This window comes from Ranitomeya variabilis, chromosome 6, assembly GCF_051348905.1.
Source record: "Ranitomeya variabilis isolate aRanVar5 chromosome 6, aRanVar5.hap1, whole genome shotgun sequence".
Taxonomy (NCBI): domain Eukaryota; kingdom Metazoa; phylum Chordata; class Amphibia; order Anura; family Dendrobatidae; genus Ranitomeya; species Ranitomeya variabilis.
The window spans coordinates 105,829,639-105,854,518 of record NC_135237.1 but is presented as its reverse complement, the minus strand read 5'-3'; the positions used below and the strand labels follow the sequence as shown (position 1 = coordinate 105,854,518).

General features: G+C 38.7%; 1 protein-coding gene across 2 annotated transcripts in view; it reads right to left on the bottom strand.

The window, feature by feature from the left end:
* KCNH8 (potassium voltage-gated channel subfamily H member 8) overlaps positions 1-24,880 on the bottom strand; it is a 728,911-nt gene that overhangs the window by 267,337 nt on the left and 436,694 nt on the right. For both annotated transcript variants that reach the window (XM_077268880.1, XM_077268882.1), the window contains exons 5-6: positions 19,932-20,172; positions 6,402-6,559 (exon numbers count right to left, since the gene is read on the bottom strand). In XM_077268880.1, the coding sequence (XP_077124995.1) occupies positions 6,402-6,559; positions 19,932-20,172 (399 nt within the window). The remainder of the gene's footprint in view (positions 1-6,401; positions 6,560-19,931; positions 20,173-24,880) is intronic.

Genomic DNA, 24,880 nt, shown 5'->3' with positions numbered 1-24,880 from the left:
ACACATACGGCAGCAGCAGCTCAGTATTGGGGTATCAGCAGGGTGAGGAGTTTGTGCAGGATGGAAATAGATGGTGATGGGGCTGGAATATGAGAAGTGAAATGTGTCTTTGTTGTATTCTCTGCAGACGAGTCTGGGCTGGAAGAAGTTGTCATGTTGGTCTGTGCCATATGGAAAAGATGGGAAAAGTGAATGATTCCATCAGAGAACATCAGCGGTAAGACACTATCTGTAACTGTGCTGTGATCTCTTGTATGTTCTGAAGAACTGGTATCTACCACTGACCATATGGCAGTAATATCCATGTTGGTGGTTACATAGAGATTATCTTCAGTAATAGCGCGGTCATCAGCTGAGGTTCTCCTCCACTATTTGGGCACGTCACCGAATTGTAATGAAGGTTACCTGGTTAGGGGCCCACTCAGAAGCTTTGCCCCCCTGAACCAAAACCCTAGCTACGCCTCTGCTGCAATTGCTTTGGTCTCAATCTTTTGTTTGCAGAAGTTTGTCATGTTGTCAGCTCCCTTATCTGCTAGAGTATAATTGTGCTCAGAGGTTCACAGCATCCATATTAGCTAAGCCGCTGAGGTGAGTCATTAACTACATTGGTAGTGTGAGTTGTTGACGTGATGTCACAGTTGCCACCAAACATTGAGACAAGAGCAGTTCGTGGAAATCCAAAACTTGCTATGGGGAAAGGGAATATTATGTGATTTTGTTTTTTTGCATTACAAAAAATGTTTAAGGTCCACTTTACTAAAAATGGAAAGCCCCTTATTTATATTTTTATCCACAGTCTGCTTTGGCTTAAAAATTCACATTTGCTGTGTAAGCAAAGCTTTATAATAAAATTGTCACCATTTTTTTTTTACCAAATAATACAGAAATTATTATAATTGGATTGGAATCTAATTGAATTTCTGGTGCTTTTTTTTTTTTTACATTGACAAACCAATTTTGTTAAATGAAGGTAAATTAAGAGATTTTGAAAACCACTAATGAGGCTATGATATGAAAATAGAAAAAATATTTATTAAATCAATGTAGGAAGATTTTGTAGAACATGAAAAGTTTTGGTTCTTGTGCACCTGGTTTAACTTTAAATCATAGCAGTTGACTTTGTTGTGGGGTGCCCCTAAAAAAGTACATTTAGCATTCAAATTCTGGCAATAGATGAAATTATTCAAATGATACACTCTCTTACTAACTACAATCTAGTGTATATTTTTTACTAAAGATGAAAACCTTTACCCCCAGCTTATCACAAAGCTGACCTCAGCATAAAACATGCATGATTAAAAAAATCCTTAATTCTTAAAACTGAATGCAAAGATTGCTATAAATAAATGTTATTTGAAGAGCAGTTGTAGTGAAAATTGACATCTTGCTTAGCTTTTTATTCTAAGAAGACGCTAGGTTATTATATTCCTATGTCTGTGAAAAAGTGTTTTCCCTCAGGATATGCAATAATTCTCTCACCGATGGGAGTCCACGTTGCGTAACCCCACCTATCATTAAAATAGAGGGCACTTCTTACAGGTCACAATCGGTCACATACTTGATGGAGAGTTGGCTTCATCAAGCCACCTCCCCATTAAATTTAATTGGTCGTCTTGTCCTAGCAAGTGGTTGGACTCTTGCTCTCTGCTGATAAGTAGTGATTAAAGAGCTAGGAGTCTCTTGATCTTTGCTGATAGTTAGTCATCTTTGAGCTAAGACCTACAACTATTAAAAATATAAATAGGAAAACCTCTTTATTTCGCATTTTGACTCTCAATAACTGCATAGTATTCAGAATTGTTGAGCACGGTGGCGCAGTGGTTAGCACAGCAGCCTTGCAGCGCTGGAGTCCTGGGTTCTAATCCCACCCTTGACAACATCTGCAAAGAGTTTGTATGTTCTCTCCGTGTTTGCGTGGGTTTCCTCTGGGCACTCCGGTTTCCTCCCACACTCCAAAGACATACTGATAGGGAATTTAGATTGTGAGCCCCATCGGGGCTTGCATTATCAGCAATGATAATGTGTACAAATTGTAAAGTGCTGCGTAATATGTTAGCGCTATATAAAAATAAAGATTATTTATTTATTATTATTTCTGTTTTCTATAAAGTATTAATGATGATATTTTTAATTTCATGAAAGTGCTCCCTGGCTTTTAATTAGTTAGGTTTTAGACAATGAAGTTTAGTAACTATGACATTGTGAAAAATGCAAAAAAGACAAAAATACAATGATTTGGAAATCTCTTATAGCCATATTTTATTCAAAACAGAACATAGTACTAATATCAGAGATTGAAAGATAGACATTTTTCCATTTTGTTTGAAAAAAATTAACTCATTTGGAAATTGATGACAGCATTACATCTTGAAAAATTGGGACAGGGGTAACAAAAAGCTGAAAAAGTAAGTGGTACTAAAGAAAAATGGCTGCAGGGTGAATTTACAACTAAGTCTGTGACTGTGTATAAAAAGAACATGTTAGAGAGGCAGAGTCTCTCAGATGCAATGATTGTCAGTGGTTCACCAATCTGTCAATCGAAATGTTGTGGATCAACTACAGAAAAATGTTCTTCAAGGTAAAATTACAAAGATTTTGAATATCTCACTACAGTACAGAATATCATCAAATGAATCAAACATTCTAAAGAAATCCATGAGCACAAGTGACAAGGCCAATGGTTGATGTTGTATGCTAGTGATTTAAGGGCCCTCAGGCAACACTGCATTAAAACAGACATGATTCAGTTGTACAAAATCACTGCATGGGCTCAGTAGTAGATCCAAATTCATTGTCTGTGATCTCCGATTGCTATGCAATTTGCAAATGCAAGAGAAAGTTCTATTATAATGCAAAGAAAAAATAAAATATCTTCACAGTACAGATATACTGCCATCTACTCTGTTCCAAAGCTCATTTAAAATGGACTGAGATAAAATGCAAAACAATTTTTTGATTGGATAAATCAAAATTTAAAGTTCTTTGTGGAAACCATGGATGCTATGTTCTGTGGACTAATAAGGAAAGGGACCATCTAATTTATTATCAGTGCACAGTTCAAATGCCCGTAACTCTGATCGTTTGGGGTTGTGCTACATCTTGAAAGGCACTGTTAATTTGTAGCATTATATAGATGTTTCAAACAACATGTTTCAATCTAGATAATGTTTATGTTAGGGTTTGTCGGAGTGCGCTAAATGAAATAAATAATAAAGCGCAATCACAACCCGGGGTCCACCGTGCAGAGATGGAAAACTGCTGCTAGAGTACAATGACAGAACACATGGTGAATGATTACTTGAACACACAGAAACAAAAGAGCTACTCTGCAACTGAGCTGTGTCACTTGTACACAGAAATGAAAGAGCTACTCTGCAACTGAGCTGTGTCACTATCACACAAAAACAAAAGAGATGCTTTGCAACAGAGCTGTGCCACTCGCACACAGAAATGAAAGAGATGCTCTGCAATGGAGCTGTGTCACTTGCACACAGAAATGGAAAAGATGCTCTGAGCTTAATACCCTGATTAGGGTTGTGCTTACTCTGAAATTCTACTGCGCTAACTGCATGCATGTAGGAACCAGATGCTAAGCCAAGCGGCTAATTATCTAGAATGATGCTAGCTGCCTGCCTAAGTGTACAGTCCCAAAGCTATACAGACATACAACACTTGCAGGCAGAGTGGTAGAGTCTCCTCTCAAATAGCTGAACATAAATGATACTAGCGTGCCAGTGGGCATCACTGGAAGCATTTTAAACTCAAAGCTCCACCCCAAACACTCATGCTGACATCGTCCGAGGGCCATTCTGGTGCTGCCACATCACCAGAGCAGGTGACATCTGAGCACCAATGAAAAGGTGCCACATCACGGACATGCTCAGTAAAGTGATTTCTGGACATAGACTCCAGTACGCAATGCGGCACGTGCAATCCACTTGTTATCATAGACTTGCTGGAGATCCAGCAGTAACCAAACATGTGGCACGAACCTAAGCAAGGCGCTGGAACCAATTTCCATGCTGAGCAGCAGTCCCAACAGCCGGGACCGAATGGGAGACCACAGTAGCCGACATGGCTCGGGATCCACCCTGAGCAATGGGAAAATCCCAATGCCTAACAGTTTATTTCAAGGAAGACCTTGCCTATTTCAGCAAGGCAATGCTAAACCACATACTGCATCCATCACAACAGTACTGCTTTGCAGAAGAAGAGTTCAGATGATGAAATGACTGCCTGTAGGCAAGATCTTTCACTAATAAAAATATTTGGATTATGAAACAATAAAATCAGGAAAAGAAGAACCATAAATGTTAAGCAGCTGGAATCTTACATCAGACAAGAATGAAACAACATTCCTCTCCCAAAACTCCAGCAAATGGTTTTCTCTGAATAAGAACACATCTTTTAAAATCAAATTTGCTGGCTTTGCTGTATTTGATTCATGTGAATAAATTTGTGCAAAGTTCAATACTGAAAAGCTTGTAATTGCTCAGAAAATACACTTCAGGGACAAGAAAGAGAGATATATGGAGAACTCAGCTTGCCATAAGAGCTTACACTCTACAAGAGAGAAAAGACCCCAATGACCATAAGATCTTACACACTTCAGAAGAGAGGACTCCACTGATAAATGCTTACACTTTATAGGAGAGAGAAAGAAAGGACCTTGCTGGTGATGAGATCTTACACTTGACAGGAAAGAGAGAGGGCTCTCTTGACCATAAGAGCTTGCACTATTGAGAAGAAAGAGACTTGCTCAGTTACTGTGGTGATGGAAAACAACTGCTGTACAAGTTGTGCTCCACTGGGAACCATTGATCTGTGATGGCCTAGGTACTGACCACCACTGTACAACTTATGATAATCCACTAGTTGTCATAGTGGAATTATGGTTTTTGACTGTTTCAGCAGTGTAGGAAGTGATACTGCTCATGGTTTTTTTTTTGCATGCCATTCAATCAAACCTGAAAGTGTTAGAATTTGCGTGAATTTCAGAAACTTAGATGCAAATCCCATTCTCCGTGGAATGCTCTGCTAATTAATAGTCTCCTAACTTCCATACAGTTACAGACTGCTGCAAAAAGAGGGGATGATGCGCAATGATAGGCGTGACCCTGTAGATACATTTAGAAATGTGTTGCTCTAATCAATTTTTAAATGAATTTTTCAAATGAAATGGAAAATTATCTAACTTTCACCTTCTGACCTGTGTTCTATATTCTGTTATGAATAAAATATGGCTATATGAAATATCTAAATCATTGCATTCTTGTTTTCTCTACATTTTACACAGTCGCAACTTTTTGAGATGGGGTTGCAGAAGGTGATCAGCATGATTGACAGCATAACATAACTCATTTACAGATTCTATAAAATGTAACATTAATGCTATATCCTGTTTAAAGGTTAGTACACAGGAAAAAATATCAAGTTGTGTAAAAAGTCAAATATAAAATCAGAATTGGTATATGTTGCCAGAACATCCTCTAAAGAACAAAACAGTATTTCAATAAATGAATAACATTTTTGTGCACTAAAAAGCATGCAATAAACACTGTGCAGAAAATTAATGTTTCAATAAGTGCTGAAGTGACAGAGAGAAAAAATATTTGTAAATCATTAATAATCTACACAGAAACTCTTACAAAATATATACACATTAAAAATGTATTTTTGCTCTGTTCTAAATATTAATGTGTAAGAAAATAATTTAAACATGCTAAACTGCATACAAAAAATAATTATACTTTCATATTAATTTTTCAATTTATAATGTGCAATTTTTTACTCTCTGGTCTGACAATAATTATAGCTAAACAGACCTCCACGCCTTGGCTAACCACATCTGTAAGTCAAATTGCCCTTAAAAAATGTATTAAAATATATGCTGCTTGAAGCTTAAGCAAGAAAATAATTGCGGAATTAAAAAAATATGTAATTGTGGTACCAATATTTAACAGCAATGTGTATTGTATCTGGGATTTGGGATTCAATTGTTTACAGAACTAAATTCAGAATACCTAAGATACCACAAGCAGCAAATTTTAAATCCTGAATGTATACAACGTGGGTGATTCAAAGGCCACCTAGGGTAACAAGATACAAACATATAGGTATGAGATATGCATCTAAAGGCATGGTGAAAGGGAGAAGATAAAGTGAAGAATTTGTAAGTGTCAAATTGTACTTGAAGATAGGAAAAGAGCTATGGTGGACTTTATGTAAAATGAATCAGCTCAATATTTTAATTTCTGAACCAATTTTAAAAATGGAAGCATTAACCTAAGTATAAATTATTTATATATTTATTTAAATTCTTGTACCTCACAAATATAATTAAGGATCATTATTCTAATCTGATGTTTATTTCATGCAAACAGATTATGTAAACTACTTACCACAGTGACATTAAAAGCATAAAGGAGATCAAAGGGAAGAGCAGCAATTAAATCAATGACGAACCAAGTTGTAACATAGTGGATACAAATAGATCTTGCTTTAAATATAACTTGGCCCGACTTGCTGACATAGGTTGTTCGGAAATTTAAAATAATATCTGCTTGGCAAAGAAAAGAAAAGGGAAAAAAGACAGGTATCACATATATTTTGATAAAGAGGATATAAGCAAATTTAATGAATTTTATCAACAAACATTTAAACAAACAAGTATTTTTTTTTTAATATGAAAAGAAAAATTTAAATTCAAACATAATGACCAATGTTAGCCACACACTCTGTATGGAGGCACGCACATGTAGCATTCTTTATCTGACACACATTGCATTAACTATTTTATATATGTAAATGCAGAAAAAGTATTGGACACTTAAGGGTATGCATATACAAAAAGTTTTTTTTTGTGCTGATCTAAATATGTTGAATTTTCTAGTGGAAACGCTGCTCCAGGAAATGCTTCCCCTTTGGAAAGTTTTTGGAGTTTTTCATTTCATGAAACATTTCCTGAAATGGTTTAGAAGAGTTTTTGAAAAGTGTTCTTTCTGAAACAATTTTTTTCAGCCTTTTTATTGTAGAGTGCCTAGTTTGTGGCATTTTTTACCAGCAGGCACTTGAAAGAAGTGTTCTTCACTTTCTTTTCTCCCGCCATGTCTTATTCAAGATCGGAAGCAGAAGAACATGCTCAAAAGAATGAATATTTGACCAGGAGGTCATTTTTACAATATAAATTGTTAGGAAGAGTATTTTAAGCAATTTTTAAGGTATCTTTTGGACAGACCACCGACAAAAGAAAACATTTGTGCACATACTCTAACATAGTGCAAGCCATTGAACATGTTGAGCGAAGTGTCAAATTCCAGTTATCTATATCAATATATCTTACTGTATCTTGATATGTGCATTGTATTTTGAAATGTTACATCAGTAGTACATGGAGTTTTTTTAAATATGTACTATGGAGCAGTAGTCCACACCATATTAAACTTTGCTCACTACAATCTATTCTAAAGTTGGAATACACCTGTAATAAGTCATCCAATAGAACATACCACATATATTTCTTTTGACTTAATAAGAAATTTAACAATTGATTAAAAAAACTTTTGTCTGAATTAATTCTAATATACCATAGAGCTCCTTAAAAGTATATGGTCTCCATATTGAAAAGATCGTATGAGAACTTTAATAAACTAATTTCTAGGTGAATTGAATGTGCCTCTCATTTAATAGAAAATTTGTATTCTCCTAAATGCTATTTTTCTGTAATTCACTTTGTGCAAATTCAGAAAAATGATTTAAAGAAGGACAGAAAAGTTTTTTCTTTATTAAAAATACTCTTTGCTTATCTGTCTCTCTGTAAACTAACAATCCACTCCTCTGTGCAGGTACCTTCGGCACTGTGCATGGGACATCCTCTATATATGTAGACCTCTATTGTTATTATGTGCCTCATGATGTCATGATATCACAACAGACTAAAGTAATGAAGACAGTCAACATGAGACTAGGAGGATATCACATGCTTGTGATGCCAGAGGGAGCTGTGCAAAGGACCAGAAATGTTCTGCAGTATCAGGACAGATTAACAATGAGATAAGGATTTTTTTTCACCCTACGTTTTATATTTTCTGTGTTCTGGAGAAACCCCAGAGCATAGCAAGAGGCATGCAATTTGTAGCAAATAACTTTGATGCAAATCAAATTTTTAGATTCACCCCCCACATCCGATCACTGGCTCGCTCTTCTTATCTGCATCTCAAAAATATTTCTAGAATTCGCCCGTTTCTTACTTTCGATTCTGCAAAAACTCTTACTGTCTCACTTATTCATTCTCGTCTGGACTATTGTAACTCTCTACTAATCGGCCTCCCTCTTACCAAACTCTCCCCGCTCCAATCTGTCCTGAATGCTGCTGCCAGGATCATATTCCTCACAAACCGTTACACCGATGCCTCTACCTTGTGCCAGTCATTACACTGGCTACCCATGCACTCCAGAATCCAGTACAAAACTACTACCCTCATCCACAAAGCACTCCATGGCTCAGCACCACCCTACATCTCCTCTCTGGTCTCAGTCTACCACCCTACCCGTGCCCTCCGCTCCGCTAATGACCTCAGGTTAGCATCCTCAATAATCAGAACCTCCCATTCCCGTCTCCAAGACTTTACACGTGCTGCGCCGATTCTTTGGAATGCACTACCTAGGTTAATACAATTAATCCCCAATCCCCCCAGTTTTAAGCGTGCCCTAAAAATGCATTTGTTCAGATTGGCCTACCGCCTCAATGCATTAACCTAACTATCCCTGTGTGGCCTAATAAGAAAAAAAAAAAAAAAAAACATAATCAGGTTCCTCGCATCATGTTCTCATACACTTTATGCAGTCAATAGCCTCTGTGTCTGTACTGCTACATACTTAGGCTGTTAACTGGTTCATGCAGCTTTACATGAACACCCGAGCCTTACACTATGGCTGGTCAAAATAACTAAAGCAATTGTTACCATCCACCTCTCGTGTCTCCCCTTTTCCTCATAGTTTGTAAGCTTGCGAGCAGGGCCCTCATTCCTCCTGGTATCTGTTTTGAACTGTGATTTCTGTTATGCTGTAATGTCTATTGTCTGTACAAGTCCCCTCTATAAGTTGTAAAGTGCTGCGGAATATGTTGGCGCTATATAAATAAAATTATTATTATTATTATTATTATTATTATTATGGGGACGAGCAAAGTTTAACTTTAATACAAGTCAAATCTACTGGCCAAATATAAGGCAACTGCCTAATTAGAATTTCGGCAGATATACTAATCACTATGTCTAACCTATTTTTATTGTAGGAGGCAATAGCTAAATATTTTATACATATTAGTTTAGTTTTCTATTCAATGATATTCATATTGATTGAACCATTTAAAATTATTTTATGTTCTCTTTGGAACAAATTAGCACATAATGTGTTTAAAGGAGATCTTTAAATGTTAATACATAATGTGTAAGTCTTTAAAAAAGGTCAGAAACTTGCCAAAATTCTACCAGTGTTATGTATAATAAAAGCTAATGTCCTCATACACATTAGTCTAATATTGGCTGGCTGAACCCGAACCAACCTTTGGATAAGTTCTGCCAATGGTCTAATGCGTATAGGGGTGCCAATTGACTGATGATCAGCAGAGATGTCAATTGTGCATGTCCCATTTCAGACTGCCAATTGCATTGTTCTCCCTGAGATAAGCTACCTGCCAATGTGTCAGGAGCAAGCACTCCCATTAATGGCAGTATCGGTTGTTAAAGTCCACAGTATGAATGCAAACCTATGAATTACATTTGTTTTAATAGGTGTGCTGGGCCTTCATTTTGGCTTTGCTTTAAATTTTTGTACTTGGTACATTTGGAGGAGGGGCCATACCTCTTTGGGCTGTGGGCCTTGTCTATTTAGCTTTTCATAAGAAGGTGTAAAACACAATGAGTCTCAGGTCCTGCTTGTTCCTGTTGATATTGAGGCCTACTGGCACATAGTAATGTGAGTCACCAGAGTTAGGCACCATCTTGATTGGGTACATCTTGTAGCATAGGATGGCTTTCACGTTCTTTTGATCAAAATGGTAGCAACTAACTATCCTATGTTTTTAACATGTGTTACTAATGCTTATTTACACTTATTTACTTACTGCAAGTTATCTCTTCATTGTTTTATGGTTAGTTTTGTTATAAAGCATTAAGACAAATCCAACCACCACCTGAATCATTATATTGTGCACATATTTCATTGACATCTAATAACATAAATGGCTAACAGCTGAGTCAATAAGTATTCCACAATTGCACTACAAACTGTCATCAGATTATTCAGTAATCACAAGAAATAACAATAAAATAGCTTGTTGCTGAAAGACAAACTTGGCTAATTTATTTTTTTCTTTGTTAATTCATAATATGATGTAGAGGAAATATGCAATATTCAGAATTACATGAATGTAATATTCTTTCAGATTTAGAGAGTCTAAGGTGAGTAGTTTACTACATTGATAGAATACTCAGCTTCCACTGTTAATTATAATTGACAATTATATAATAATAAAAAATATATTAATATAATAAACCACTTGTTCAGTACCATACAGTAATAATTATTACATTAGACAATCAGATTCAATTACAGATAAATGCATACTGCAACCAAATAACTTAATCGGTCATCCAAAATGGCCTCCATGGTCACCACCCATCTTGAAAAGTTTTCCCCCTCCCATATACTAATGTGCCACAAACAGGAAGTTGATATCACCAACCATTCCCATTTTATTTAGGTGTATCCATATAAATGGCCCACTATATATATATATATATATATATATATATATATATATATATACACAGTAGGTGAGAACATCACCAATTTTCTAATTAAATATATTTCTTAGGGTGCTATTGACATGAAATTTTCATCAGATGTCAGTAGCAACCCATTCAATCAACCTAGGCAATTAAATCATACCATAGATGTCCATAAATTATGTTCAGTGTAATGATGAGAAGTGACAAGGAAAAAGTGTTGAACATGTCTATTGAAATTTAATTAATACTTAATTCAAAAGCCTTTGTTAGGGATGATGGCTTGAAGATGCCTCCTGTATGGAGAAACTAGTCACTTGCATTGCTTGGATGTGATTTTGGTCTACTCTTCCACACAAACACTCTTAAAATTCTGAAGGCTCTGTGGGCTCTTTCTATGAACTCAAAGCTCTAGTTCCTTCCATTAATTTTCTGTTGGTTTCACGTCAGGTGATTAGCTGGGCCATTCTAGGAGCTTTATTTTCTTTCTCCGAAACCAATTGAGTGTTTTCTTGGTTGTGTGTTTGGGATCATTTTCTTGCTGAAATGTCCACTCTCACTTCATTTTCATCATCCTGATATATAGCAGCAGATTTTTATCAAGAATGTTTTGGTACATTTGTCCATTCATCCTTCCATCAATCATATGCAGTTTGGTAGTTTCGTATGCTGAAAAACAGCCCCACACTACAATGTTCCCACCTTCAATGTTTACTGTTGGCATGGTATTTTTAGGGTGATATGCAGTGCCTTTTGGCCTCCCAACATGGTATGTATTATGGCATGCATGAAAAAGTAAAGTTGTTTTCACCTCACCCTTAGTTGATTCCCAGTAGACTCGATGGGAAGAAGCTCAAGATCACATTACTGCTATCAGGTGTGTGGGAACAGTTCCAGCTTCAGCAGATAAAATCAAAAGTTTTTATTAAGTCCATTAAAACAGCATTTTTCTGTTGCGAAAAGTAGTCACAGCAGGTGTGGCAAGTGGAAGGGTACCAGAAGAATGAAGAATTGAACGCTTTTAAAACACTATGTGTGTTATTAGGCTCAGTTTTGTGAAAAAAAGAAAAAAAAGGAGGCTATAAAGTGTGGCAGAAACAAATTAGCGTAATGAGATAATTAAAATGCATGTGTGTGAATCTGAGTTGAAATAAAACCAATATAATCAAAAGCATAAAGACAACGATACAAAAATGTAAGACTGTAGTTGGATAACCTGAAAGAACTAAAGAAAAAAGGAAAAAAGACTAATTTAATTGTTTTTTTTTATATTAAAATAAATCATATGTTAAACTAATATTAAAACATGATTTCCTTCTTTATATTTAACCCTGTTGGGACTCGTATGTTCAATAGGTATATCCAAAAAGCTTCTCTGTCATATAATGTTTTTTCTCTATCACCGCCTCATGCCTGTTTCGGTGTGTGTTCTATGGCATAAACACTGCAATGCGTAGTCTCCCTATTATGTGCAATAATAAAATGATTTGAAATGTTTGATATGTTGCGGTTAGTGGTGTTAGGTGTCGAGTTCCCACCGCTGCACAGGGGGAATCTCGAAACATGTCCGCTGCCGTCTCCCATTCTCCTCCAGCTGCAGTGCAGCCTGCTCAGCGGAGACATCGGTCCCAGCGTCTGGCTCAAGCTGATACTATGAGCTTGGTTACTGCTGCTGTTCCTGGCTCTGCCTTTGTAGCCAGTGTTGATCAGCAGCGAGCAGGTGTTTCAGGGACTAAGTCCTGCTTTTCCCATACTGAGCATGCTCACTGGACGACCTCCCATCGGAGGTCGGGGGACACACGCTCAGGTCCTGTAACAGCTCCTATTGGACCATTAGGAAGGTCCTTGAGAGCTACAGCTATAAAAGGTTTGCATGGCCGCACGGCCATGCGCTAGTATAAACTTGAAAACGTGTGTGTGTAGATGAATGTCTGTCAATGGATGAAAGCTCCTTAATCATTCCCATTCCTAGTGATGATGACTGCTCGCGAATGATGGAAGCTACCTAGCGCCCGACAGTGCTACCTGCACACTTAGCACATGTTTCAGCGTCTAATCGCAGTGCCTGCCTGTACGGCACCGTGTGCAAATAGTGCGCTTTCCTGACAGCTGGTCAGTGTAGGGTGGGAACTCCCGCTTGGACTCTGCATCTGACTCAGGGCATCCTCAGGCATGGGCTCAAATGCCACCGAGGGTCAGAGCGAGTCCAATCACCAGTTTAGTGGGGTGATTCATAGGGATCCCACTAGTATCTTTCAGCTGCACCCTGTGACTGCTAACAGGACGCAGCGTATTCACGGCGACTCTGTGAAGCAACAGAGTTCACATCCATTTCACACTGGGTGAGGTCTAACCCACGTGTGGGCAAGCGTCCATCTGCCATTACTCAGCAGCAGGTGTCATCTCTGAACGGTGGACCCCGGACTGCGAACGCACCTCATATTCTCTTACATTATTATTTGGTGCATCCTGCCAGTCCTAATAAGTGGGTTGTGTGATATCATATAGATGTTCATGTATTCTGTTTTTTAATATTCTGGTTGTAGAACCCACATATTTTAAGTTACAAGCCTGGCACTCGATTATATATATAACATACCCTGAATTGCAGTTTAAAAATTCTTTGATGTTGAAAGTTTTAATATCATTAGAAAATGAGAAGGTGAGGGTTTCTTGAGAATATGTGCACATTTTGCAGGGGAATTGTCCACATTTGTAATAACCCATTACGGATAACCAAAGATGAGACCATGGGATTTTATTGGGATGATAAAAGCTAGGGGACAAGGAGCTGCCAAAGGTGGGTGCTCGTCTTGGAACTATTTTGAAACTATTTTTTTAAATAGTATCCATTGTGTCATCATTTCTCAAAATATTCAAGTTGTGCTTTGCTATATCCTAAAAGAATTTAAAATGGAAACTATAAGTAAGAAAGAAAGTTGGTTGATGTGATGACCATGTTATTTCGTTTTTTTATTAGAAGTCACAAGATCTTCCCTAGATTTAGTATTTACTATTTTAGAAGCGCAATTTAAAATCCATTTGGAATAATTTCTTTTGTTTAAACAATGTTTGATTAATTCTGATTCCCTATTAAATTAAGATTTCACTACATTGTACCTGCTGACTCCAGGTCTTTCTTTCACTTTCCATGGGTGGTCCTTGGCTCTTAGACAACTCTTCTGATAATTCTTTTCACTTCGGTGTCTGAAATCTTGCGAGGAGCCCCTGGTCATGGTCAGTTTATGGTGAAAGGTTGTTCTTTCCACTTCTGGATCATGGCCCTGACAGTGCTCACATGGACTTTCAGTAGTTTAGAAATAATTCGGTAGCCAATTACATCAGTATGTTTTACAACAATATGGTTGTGAAAGTCATGAGATAACTCATTGGTTTTACCCATCATGAGATGACCTTGGTAATTAGACATCTTTCTATAGGCCATAAGTTTCTAATTGCTGATAGATTTCAGCTAGCATCTTGACTTTCCATGGCTTTTTGCATCTTTAGTCATGTATTTAATACTTTTTCCCTGTGTCATTTCTCATGATTACACCTAATTTATGGATGTACATGTGTACATATATATACTCTATGTCATGCTGCAGCATTTTACCATAACTGTGAAGCAGTGTCTGCCTCATTAATGAATTTATTGCAAGGCCTGGTGTAAATTTTTATCATAATTTAATCCACGTTGGGGTATAAATTATGATGAATTTGTTGGGACACATGGCCATGCCCTATCCTGTCCAAGCCCTGTCTACTTTTCACTGCTATGGTTATTCCATTTTAGGAAGCTTCAAGCACTTTCAAGTTAGAATTCTGGTGAAAACTGCTTGATGGATCAGACCCACGTTTTCCTCAAGAGCCAAGTGTCTGCAGAGAAGCTGAGTTGCTGCTAGAGTGAAAAAAACTTCAGCATATTGATGTTATCTCTTACAGTCTAAAGAATGTGCTTTAAATGAGTTGCCATGTTGACTCTTTATTTGGAATCACCATAATTTATGAGTCTTACAATAGTTATATGAATACGTAAGCTTCTCAGAATTATTATAGGATTTATGAAAATGATCTTGTAGTTTGGGCTACATATGGATTGAAAAATTATTTGCTCAATAAAATATGTTCCTCACAAAATAATTACTGGTTCCTTATGTTTTGAAGCTACTGCAAGAAATAAAAACTTACAGGAAATTCCTTTTCATGTTCAGCCAAGAGTTCCATATTACAAATTGAGAGGAACATATTACATTTTAACTTTGATGAATCTTGGAAGTAGTGCAGAACATTCTCCTCCACTTGCATTTATAAAGTCAGATAGTGTTTTAGATTAAAGCAAAAAAGGTTCTGTGACCTTGATACTATGTCTAACCCTGTAAAGCAATATGTGCGTCCAAACAAAATAGCTTCTATGTACTGTAGTTGTTAAAATTGAGCTATTACATCTAACTTGCTTACTTTCTTGGAGAAGGCTATGCCACATCTTATATTTCAATAATAATCTTATTTCTATTTGGCTTTAGTTTAGAGCTATGAAACAGGTTAAGCACAATCTGCATTTTACAGGTTTTCAAAAGCGACATAAACTCTATATACATTTGCAATCAAAATTATTCAACCCCCATTGCAAATTAGGTTTATTAGCACAATTTGAAAACTTTCTGTTGGTCACAATAAATAAATCAAACAAGAACAATTTAAATTGCTTGACACAGTTAATATAATAAGTGGCTTCCCAAAATTAAACTCAGAATGCCACTTTTATTAACTACTACAGCTTTAGGGTATGTGTACACGTAGTTGGAATCTCTGCGGATTTTTCCACACCTATTTTGAGAAATCCACAGGTAAAAAGCACTGCGTTTTACCTTCGGATTTACTGCAGATTTACCGCTGATTTTATGCGTTTTTTGTGCGGATTCCACCTGCGGTTTTACACTTGCGGATTCCTATTATGGAGCAGGTGTAAACCGCTGCGGAATCCACACAAAGAATGAACATGCTGAGGAATAAACAACGTAGCGTTTCCGTGCGTTTTTTCCCCAGCATGTACACTGCGGATTTTGTTTTCCAGAGGTTTACATGGTACTGTAAACTCATGGAAAACAGCTGCAAATCCGCAGCAAAATCCGCAACGTGTGCACATACCCTGAGAATTATTTAACACCCTATATAGAACCCCTCCCTCAAGTACACCTGACATGACTAATCTAGAGGCTGACCAGTCATGAGATACAAAACATCAAATACTGGGACTGGCTAGAGGTTTGTTGACTGTGACATTTGTTTGCATAATAGAAATATGAATAATAGAGATAAGCAAATCTCTTGAAATTTGAAGAATGAATATATGCCAGTTTTTTTCTGGGCTTACTATGGCAATTTTTCCTACCATCATGTGAAATAACATGACAGGACAGGCTCAGTTTTGAAAAATATTTTTTGTGATACATCAATGCAATTCTACAGTTATCTAGTATACTTATGTGATCAATTACAGTTAGTAGATTACCTTTACAAAACTGATTTTAAACTTATAATGTGTGGAAGGTCTTTAAATGAAGATTTCCAAATGCTAAAAAAAGAGATAAGATTTATTTCTAGGATGTTTTGCTTGGATTATTGTTGAGCAGAGGTGACTGCTTTATCTGTAACAAGCTTAACTTTACTCTCAAATACACTAATCCATATTTAAATGGAACTTCTATACTCACGCATTTACTCATTAGCCAATGACTGACAGTTCATGAATTTGAAGTAGCAAAACTGATTTCTGATTTAATTAAAATGGAAAGTGGTAATCCATGTAAGGCTACGTTCACATTTGCGGTCAGCGCCGCAGCGTCGGGCGCCGCAGCGGCGCCGCATGCGTCATGCGCCCCTATATTTAACATGGGGGCGCATGGACATGCGTTGTGCTGCGTTTTGCGCCGCATGGCCGCAAGCGTTGGACGCAAGAAACGCATCAAGTTGCATTTTTTTTGCGTCCAACTTTCGGCCAAAAACGACGCATGCGGCGCAAAACGCAGCGTTTTAGCGTGCGTTTTGCCGCGTTTTTGTTTGCGTTGTGTGCTGCGGCGCCGACGCTGCAGCGCACAACGCAAATGTGAACGTAGCCTAAATCAAGTACATTGTAGTGATAAACATAAACTCAGGTGATTTTCAACCACTGTTGTCCATTAGTAGTTATTACTTTACACTAGACATGCTCACCATTGCCTAAAACCTTTAATCTCCAGGTATAAATAATCAGTTACTTCCCTAAAAGTAGTATGCCACAGTATTGACAATAGCTAAGGTAAATGTCTACCATTAAAAGCAACCTGTTATGTGCAAAAATGCTTTTTCTTGCAAATATAGGGTCAATCTCTGTGTAAAGAGTGTTTAAATGCTGCCTGGCCACCTTACTGAAAGCACGGCTATTGGGAGAAAATTTACTTACTGTATATCCTCCTGGGTGCTGCCTTCATTCAGTCATAGTGATGTGCACGGAGAGATTCCAGTCAATGCTCTCTATACAGTGACCGATAGTTCTCCCTGGCATGAGGACTGTGAACAGAGGTAACTCCCCGGCACCTTTCTTGACAGCTTTCTCAGCATAAATTGGCTGTAGAGTGAGCTGTCAATCAGAGTGTCAGAGAGTGGTTACAGCTTTGTCTCACAGTATATATAGCCATGACGTAAGTCTTTGAAAATCGAGCAGAAAGATATGAGTTAATTTCCTCCCTCTAGCCGTGTTTTCAGTAAATGGCCAAGCATCATTTTAACGCTCCTTACACATAGATTGACCCTATATCTGCAGGCAAGTAGCATTTTTGCACATGACTGGTTCACTATAAACACTTTAAACACCGTTTTTTTTTAAACTGATTAACAATTTAGGTGCTGCTGTGTAATAACTTACCATATTTATACATTGGCTGGAGCTTAGTTTATAAAGCTTTAAATATCGAGGATAGACTCACAAAAGGTGAAAACTTAAAAAAATCAACTTTCTTGACATTGGCAATGAGGGTAAGCTCCTGAGCTCCATAAGGTGTAGGAGGTCTTAAAAAAAATGCACATCGATGCTCCCAGTGTCGGCGGAAGCCGGAACTGCTAAGTTATGGATCTGCACAGCACAGCGGCATCAATTCTATAGTTGCCACAGCTGAGTACTGCACATCTGCCCCCTGTTTAAATTGGTAGTGGATGTGTCATACTCAGATGCAGCCACTATTCCCTCAACAGAATTGGGCAGCTCCATAACTATGCGTTTCCAGCAGCCACCGATATCGTAAACAGCTGTTTGGCAGGTGCACAGGATGTCTCAACCCCTTTATCATACATTGATGACTTATCCTAAAGATAATGTTAAATAGTGGACAACCTCTTTAAAACAATTTTCCCAAATTATGCCAAAGCTACTAAATAATAGACCATTTAAAAAAGAACCATTATTTACCCCACAAAACACCCAGTGCTTTAGTGCCCTTCATCTAATTATCACCACCAGTTTCTTTTCACTTCACTGCAGCAGTTACATGCCATCTATGCATGTGATTCTGCAGGCAATTACTTGCATTAATGGTGTATGGACTGTGACCACTGAGACCATTGATCTAGTGGGTAGACAACGCATGACTGCTGCTGGTGAGTAAGCAGAGACTGGAAGGGAACAGAGAACAATCGGTGTTGGGGGTTCTATTGTTACTTTAGACCATTTATTGTACTATCTACAAGCTGTAATTACCCTGAAAAATTATTGTGAAAGGAACATTCTATGGAAAAATGCTTATACATTGGGTGAAATGATCTTTGCGCAGTGCAAAAGAGCATTGCTTTTAGCTGTGGAGGTGCATCATCAGTTGCACACAATACTCATCCTTACAAAATCAGTGGCAGCCTATGTACACTGAATAGCCTACTGCAGGACATTTAATGCAGTCTGTCTATGTAATTAGGCTATGTTAAGGTACCTTCACACTAAACGATATCGCTAGCGATCCGTGACGTTGCAGCATCCTGGATAGCGATATCCTTGTGTTTGACACGCAGCAGCGATCAGGATCCTGCTGTGATATCGTTGGTCGTTGATTAAAGTTCAGAACTTTATTTGGTCGTCAGATCGCCGTGTATCGTTGTGTTTGACAGCAAAAGCAACGATGCCAGCGATGTTTTACAATGGTAACCAGGGTAAATATCGGGTTACTAAGCGCAGGGCCACGCTTAGTAACCCGATATTTACCCTGGTTACCAGTGTAAAATGTAAAAAAACAAACAGTACATACTCACCCTCTGATGTCTGTCACACGTCCCTCACTGTCCGCTTCCTGCACTGACTGAGCGCCGGCCTCAAAATTAAAGCACAGCACAGCGGTGACGTCACCGCTCTGCTGTTAGGGCTGGCACTCACAGTCAGTGCAGGAAGCGGACGCCGGGGGACACAAAGGTGAGTATGTAGTGTTTGTTTTTTTACATTTGACACTGGTAACCAGGGTAAACATCGGGTTACTAAGCGCGGCCCTGCGCTTAGCAACCCGATGTTTACCCTGGTTACCCAGGGACCTCGGCATCGTTGGTCGCTGGAGAGCGGTCTGTGTGACAGCTCTCCAGCGACCAAACAGCGACGCTGCAGCGATCGGCATCGTTGTCTGTATCGCTGCAGCGTCGCTTAGTGTGACGGTACCTAACAACTGGAGATCAGTAAATGTTTACCGATCAGCGGTCATTTAGTGCTGAAAGTTGGGCTGTTAAAAATTTACCCATTGCCTACTGTAATTTTGTCCAGTCGGGGACAACCTCTTTCAGTAATAACATTCTGGCTGCCTATTGCTAAAAAGAGCTTAGTTCACTGCATATTGTTTATACATTTACCTATATAATGAAAAAGGGAGAAGTAATTTCTTTGATAGCTGGTAATAGGGGCAACATGCTCCAAAGTCATTATGCAGCTGTCTGTGTATGAAGGGACCATTGTTAGAAACTTACATTAAGAGATTAATGACACTTACATAACATGAACATAACAAACAATAAAAAAAAGAGAAAAACCAATGTATTGCTTTAATATAATTAATTAAATACCGAAGGTAACACGTTATATACTGGAGCAGAAAATACAACAAACATTTATTGTCAAATAGAAGCAGATCTTACCTATAATAAAAAGAATCTCCACTGATATATCGCTAACTGTTGTGCTTCTTGTTGATGACAGGTCATCATTGTCCACAAAGGATACGTTGTAAGGTACAGTAACAGCAACATAAAACGTTGCTAATAATATAAGCCAGTCCCAGGCAGCTTTAAAAGTGCTAAAATGTAAAATGATGAACTTTGTTTTTTTTGCATCCGAAACTTTATATTCAGGAATTGCTGGTTTATCTACAAAAACATTCTGGAAAACAAAAGAAGAGCAAAAGATAACGTTATTTCTATCTGACAACTGTGAAATGTACATTATTCTGTCAAATCACATATATATATATATATTTATATTTACTGTATATACATACACTGCCCAAGGGTAATTTCTTCTTGCTGTGTAAACATTTAAATCTCCGAAACACATAGGGAATAAACATAGATCCCAATAGACCTATCCTAAGTTGGTCACAAATAGTATATAAAAGACAATTGTCCCTATCACCTGCAGGTGGTCTCCTTAAAGTCAGCAGCTGAGATTTAATTTTTTCTTGTGCTCTTAAAGCAGAAATACTACACAGAACTGTCACATCTATGAACAGCATGTTTTTGGATAGGAGGACCAGAGCAATTTTACATAACAGATCTACTTTAAATTTTCACTTTTAAAAACTGCATAAGGCTCCAATAAACGCATGTGCAGAGAATGTCAATTACACATATGCACTTAGGCCCTGATTCATTAAGATTGATGTTTCATATACCAGTCCTAGCCTCTTCATGACCTTGGATGTATAGGTACGTCCACAATCGTGTCCCTGCCTTTGATGTTGGCTCTGGCACTGAGACCACATCTTTCCCTGCACATGACAGTGCCCCTGTCAGAAGATCACTGACCACCGATGGGTTGTTATGACAGCTGGGAGTCTGCAGAAGACCGACTGTGCCTGTCATTGGGAATCTTCTATGAAAGCTGGCCTGTGGCCGGTGTTCATAGAAGATTATGATTTTTACTACACATAGCAGGGCTGAGGCACTGCTAGGTATAGCACAAGAGATCGAATGATTGCATTTTCAAGTCTCCTAGGGAGACTATTGAAGCCAGTGAAAAAAAAAGTAAAAAAAAAATTAAAAAGCACAAAAATTCAAATCACCTTTTTTCTCCATTAAAAATAAAGTAATCTAAAAAAATAAAAAGTAGACATATTTGGTATCTGTGTTCAGAAATGTCCAATCTTTCAAAATATAAAATAAATTATTCAGATCGGCAAACAGCGTAGCGACAAAAATTGAAACACCAACATTGTTTATTTTGTCTGCAGCAACATTGCAATAAAATGCAATAACAGCCAATCAAAACATCGTATTTGCCCCAAAAATTGTATGAATAAAAATGTCAGCTCGGGGCTCAAAAAATAAGCCCTCACCCATCCCCAGATCACGAAAACTGGAGACTAGAGTTGAGCGACTTTTACTTTTTTGGATCAAGTCGGGTTTCGCGAAACCCGGGTGAAATCGGCCGATTATTGCAAAAAGTCGAGGGCTGACTGAAACACGAAACCCAATGCAAGTCAATGGGGAATCAAAGTCGGCAGTGAATGGAGGACAGGAAAACTCCTACAGTGCCCATTTTAATGCCAAAAACATCAATTCTTATTACTTAAGCTTGTCAGTCTTAATTTACTTTATAATAATAATTAGGCATTGAAAACTGGGGGTCATTTGGCTAAAGTTGTGGGGGGTAGGGCTGGCTCAAGATTTTCGTGGGCCCAGGAAACACAAAATACGTCACGGCGGTGGAGCAGTGAGAGGTAAGTATTTCAACTTTACAAGTGCTGTGATCCTGAGCAAGCAGGGGAGGCCCACTCGTTGGCTCTGGCACAGGGCCCCTCAAAGTACGGCGGTGTGTTTGATGGTGGGTGGCGCCTCCCACTGGCAGAGACACTTTTGCGTACTATGAGGGGCCCTGTGCCAGTGACGTTGCCATGAAGTATGCCCCTCACACCTGATGAAGAAACCTGCACTTTCATCTGCACCTTCCTCTTTGTCCAAATGTAAGGTGGTGTAGTATGCGAGAAGGGGAACCTGACTTTCAGCAGGGTCAGATTCTGGTTCAGTACACTGCGAGGGCAATGTAGTGATCTGAGTCATTGGAACAGCATAATAATCTAGCTGTGGCTGTGCATCAGTGCACTCCATGTCCGATTCATCTTGTAATGGGCAGTTAACAATTTCCCTTTCTAACCCAGGCACGGTATGTGTAAAGAGCTCCATGGAGTAACCTGTAAGGTCGCCTGACGCATTCTTCACTTTTGGTTTGGGTGAAGGACACAAGGAAACGTCTTGTTCCTGACCGGGAGCATCCACTGACGACTCGCTGCTTTTATATTTGGAACTTTCTGAAGAGGAGGAGAAAGAGCTAGAGGCTGAGTCAGCAAGGAAAGCCAAAACTTTTTCCTGCTGCTCCAGCTTTAAAAGCTGTTTTCCTACTCCCAGATAAGGGAGTCTTCGAGGCCTTGTGTAGCCAGACGATGACGCTGGCTCAACACTTCCAGCCTTAGGTGCTATTGTGCTTTTGCCACTACCACCAGATACACCACCACCACCATCAGTACCAGCTGGCAACCACCGCCCACTGGCTCTTCCACCAGACTTCCTCATTTTTTTAGAAAATCTAACCAAAATAACAACCGTTATATGGTACTGTAAAACAAGGTAGAAGGTGTATATAAACTTGATGAGAATTTAAATCTCCCTTTTTGGGGGGAGACTGAACCAAAACTCAGGCCCTGTGCATAAAACAACACAATGTAAGTGGCAGAAGGTGGCTGGCTGATATACGACAAACTAATAGGACTGAAGTATATCCACTTTGTGAGAATTTGAATCTCACTTTTTTTTAGACTGAACCAAAACTCAGGCCCAGCATATAAAACAACACAATGTAAGTGGCAAAAGTGGCTGGAAGATATATGAAAAAATACAAGGACTGTAGTACAATTTCAATCTCCCTACAATGATCTCAGGACAAGTATGGCAGCAATAAAAAGGACTGCTGCACACAAAAGTGTGGACAAACAAACAAGATATCTGTGCAGAAAGGAGCAACAGGATTTTAGCTTTTAAAAAAGCAGTTGGTTTGCACAGCAGCATGCAAACAGCAATGCAGCTATCAGGGAGCCTTATAAGGCAGCCTAATAAGCTACAGAGCTGATGCACAAAAATATAGCCTCCACTGTCCCTGCAAAAAAAAGGTGGTGTTGGACAGTGGAAATCGCCTAAGCACAAGCAGTTTGGGGGTTAATCTTCCCTCCCTAACTATATCCCTTCTTCTGATGAAGCTGCAGCAACCTCTCCCTATGCTAAGATCGGCAGAAGTAAGATGGCGGTCGGCGTGCACGCCCCTTTTTAGCCCCTGTGATGCCGCAGAAAGCAAGCCAATCACTGTTATGCCCTTCTCTAAGATGGTGGGGACCGAGACCTATGTCATCACGCTGCCCACACTCTACATCCTCCTTTATTGGCTGAAAAATGGCGCTGAACGCGTCATATGAAACGCGACTTTTGCGCGCAGATCGGCGACCTCATGGCCGATCCCACACTAGGATCGTGTCGGGTTTCATGAAACCCGACTTTGCCAAAAGTCGGCGATTTTTGAATTTGTCCGATCCATTTCGCTCAACCCTAATGGAGACGCTATGGGTCTTGGAAAATGGCAACATAGGCAATTTTTTTTTCTTACAAATTTCAGTCAGTTTTTTCACCACTCAAATAAAAAAGAACCTACAGATGTTTCCTATCTGCATACACATACTGACTTGGGGAATCAAATTGCCAGGTCAGTTTTAGCATTTAATGAACTTGGTAAATAAAAAACTCCCAAAACAATTGTGGAATTGCTTTTTTTTCAACTTCACAGCACTTGGAATTTTTTTCCTGTTTTCCAGCAATATGTTAAAATCAGTGGTTTCATTCAAAAGTACAACTCATCCTGCAAAAACACAGTCCTTATATGGCTACATTGATGAAAAATGGGGATGGCTCTGGGAAGTAGGGGAGCATAAAATGAAAGTGCAAAAATGAAAAATGGCAGGGTGGTGAAGAGATGCAGCAATCAGATGCGGCAAATTAAGAGGAAAATGTCACTTAATGAGTCATTGCATAATAATAATTACATCTTATCTACTGTATGCTGTGCATTTTAATGAGATCCATCAGAATTGTTACTCCAGTCATGATATGAACAAACATTCCTGTCATAAGAAGCTCCATGAGTTTTGCAGATTATAATGCCATTCCAACCTATCTCCTCCCAACCTTTGTCAATTTTTACAGAAAAGTTTTTTTCTGGTGATACATCAAGGTTTTAGTACTTACAATAAAGGTCCCTTGGAGATTCCACTCACCCCTTTCCAACAACGGGCGTAACAGTACGCCGACGTTGGACACCTTCCATTTGATGTGGGCTCTGGCGCTGAGCCCACATCCTTTCCAGCACATATCAGCTGTTTTGAACAGCTGACATGTTCCTCCAACAGCTGCGGGGGTGGAATTGTGATCCACCCGCTGCTGTTAACTAGTTAAATGCTGCTGTCAATCTCTGACAGTGGTATTTAATGCACACTTCTGGCAAGCGCACCGGAATTCCCGCCTGTCGGTGACCCCATAATGTGATCACGGGTCACGGATGAGTTGGCATGACAACCAGAGGTCTACAGCAGACCTTTATGGTTGTCACTGCTGGATTTTCATGAGCGATGCTCGGTGGTTGATGCTCATGGCAAGTCAGCAATTCTTCTATATACAGGCTATACTGGTCTAGTGTTAAGTGGCACTGAGATTCAGTGCTCGGCAAGAATGATAAAAAGCTGTGCCAAGGACCAGAAAAAGGATGGTGCAGAGTAGAGGGGCCTAGACAGGTGAGTGGTAAGGTAAGTGTAAGTTTTTTTATTTTTCAGATG